At 29.9% G+C, this 1,795-nt stretch overlaps 1 protein-coding gene across 1 annotated transcript in view; it reads right to left on the reverse strand.

Annotated features, from left to right (window-relative positions):
- Positions 1 to 715: 715 nt before the first annotated feature.
- The window catches only part of LOC111084099 (WD repeat-containing protein 19-like), a gene marked incomplete at its 3' end in the record, with an annotated part of 3,304 nt that continues 2,224 nt past the window's right edge, over positions 716 to 1,795 (reverse strand). Inside the window, exon 3 of the mRNA XM_022380883.1 lies at positions 716 to 866. Within this exon, the coding sequence (XP_022236591.1) occupies positions 716 to 866 (151 nt within the window). The remainder of the gene's footprint in view (positions 867 to 1,795) is intronic.

Raw genomic sequence — 1,795 nt, forward strand, 5'->3', positions numbered from 1 at the left:
AAACAAGAAGGTATGTTCATTCTATTTTATAATGAAACAAGAAGGTATGTCCATTCTATTTTATAATGAAACAAGAAGGTATGTTCATTCTATTTTATAATGAAACAAGAAGGTATGTCCATTCTATTTTATAATGAAACAAGAAGGTATGTTCATTCTATTTTATAATGAAACAAGAAGGTATGTCCATTCTATATTATAATGACAGAAGAAGGTATGTTCATTCTATTTTATAATGAAAGTAGGTATGTTCATTCTATATTATAATTTCATTTCACTGTATATTGATGACTTAGCTACAGTTAGTGTTAGGACAGAGAAAATAATATCTATATATTTTTACTTTAAAATTTCCAAAATTCATTTAGGAGGTTCTAGAGGTTAAGCAAATGTAATACATAAACTGTAAAATGAAAGGAAGTATTTATATTTTTAACATAAAAATCATCTTGAACTCAGGTTGACTCAGAAAAGGTTTCAAAAATTCATAGACAAATTGTTACTATAAATACTTTATTAGACATTCTGATTTTTTGTGAACAACAGACTAATAATGTTTACTAAAAGTCTGTCAAATTTTGTAAAGATAACAATTATTAAATTCGGAGTTCTAGTATGTAAAATGTCATGAGTTTCAAGGTCATTCAAAATGACCAACCCACAGAAAGAGAGGTTTAATTACTTCTGTAGAGAAACACAAACAACATAGACATACCTTACAATAGCTTCTATTTTCTTCTTGTACTTGAGGTCTATTTCGTTTCTGTATTCTGGTCTCATAAGCATCGCAGCAAAACCAAATGAAGACTTTTTCAACCCTGCTCGATGGCACTCTATGACTGTTGATGTTAATATAGGAACAACGTCTATAATAAAGTGAAGCAGTTATTGTATGTTACATGATCTCTGTCTAATTGTCTGAAACAGATAACAACATAACTTTACTAATTAATTCATTCCTATGGCAGTCTTTACAACATAACTTTACTAATTAATTCATTCCTGTGGCAGTCTCTACTACATAACTTTACTAATCAATTCATTCCTGTGGCAGTCTTTACTACATAACTTTACTAATTAATTCATTCCTGTGGCAGTCTTTACAACATAACTTTACTAATTAATTCATTCCTGTGGCAGTCTCTACTACATAACTTTACTAATCAATTCATTCCTGTGGCAGTCTCTACTACATAACTTTACTAATCAATTCATTCCTGTGGCAGTCTATACTACATAACTTTACTAATTAATTCATTCCTGTGGCAGTCTTTACTACATAACTTGACTAATTAATTCATTCCTGTGGCAGTCTTTACAACATAACTTCACTAATTAATTCATTCCTGTGGCAGTCTTTACAACATAACTTTACTAGTTAATTCATTCCTGTGGAAGTCTTTACAACACAACTTTACTAATTAATTCATTCCTGTGGCAGTCTTTACAACACAACTTTACTAATTAATTCATTCCTGTGGCAGTCTTTACAACACAACTTTACTAATTAATTCATTCCTGTGGCAGTCTTTACAACATGACTTTACTAATTAATTCATTCCTGTGGCAGTCTTTACAACATAACTTTACTAATTAATTCATTCCTGTGGCAAGCTTTACAACATAACTTCACTAGTTAATTCATTCTTGTAGCAGTCTTTACAACATGACTTTACTAATTAATTCTTTCCTGTGGCAGGATTTACAACATGACTTTACTAATTAATTCATTCCTGTGACAGTCTTTAAAACATGACTTTACTAATTAATTCATTCCTGTGGCAGTCTTTACAAC

Source organism: Limulus polyphemus, unplaced genomic scaffold, assembly GCF_000517525.1.
Source record: "Limulus polyphemus unplaced genomic scaffold, Limulus_polyphemus-2.1.2 Scaffold13582, whole genome shotgun sequence".
Lineage (NCBI taxonomy): Eukaryota > Metazoa > Arthropoda > Merostomata > Xiphosura > Limulidae > Limulus > Limulus polyphemus.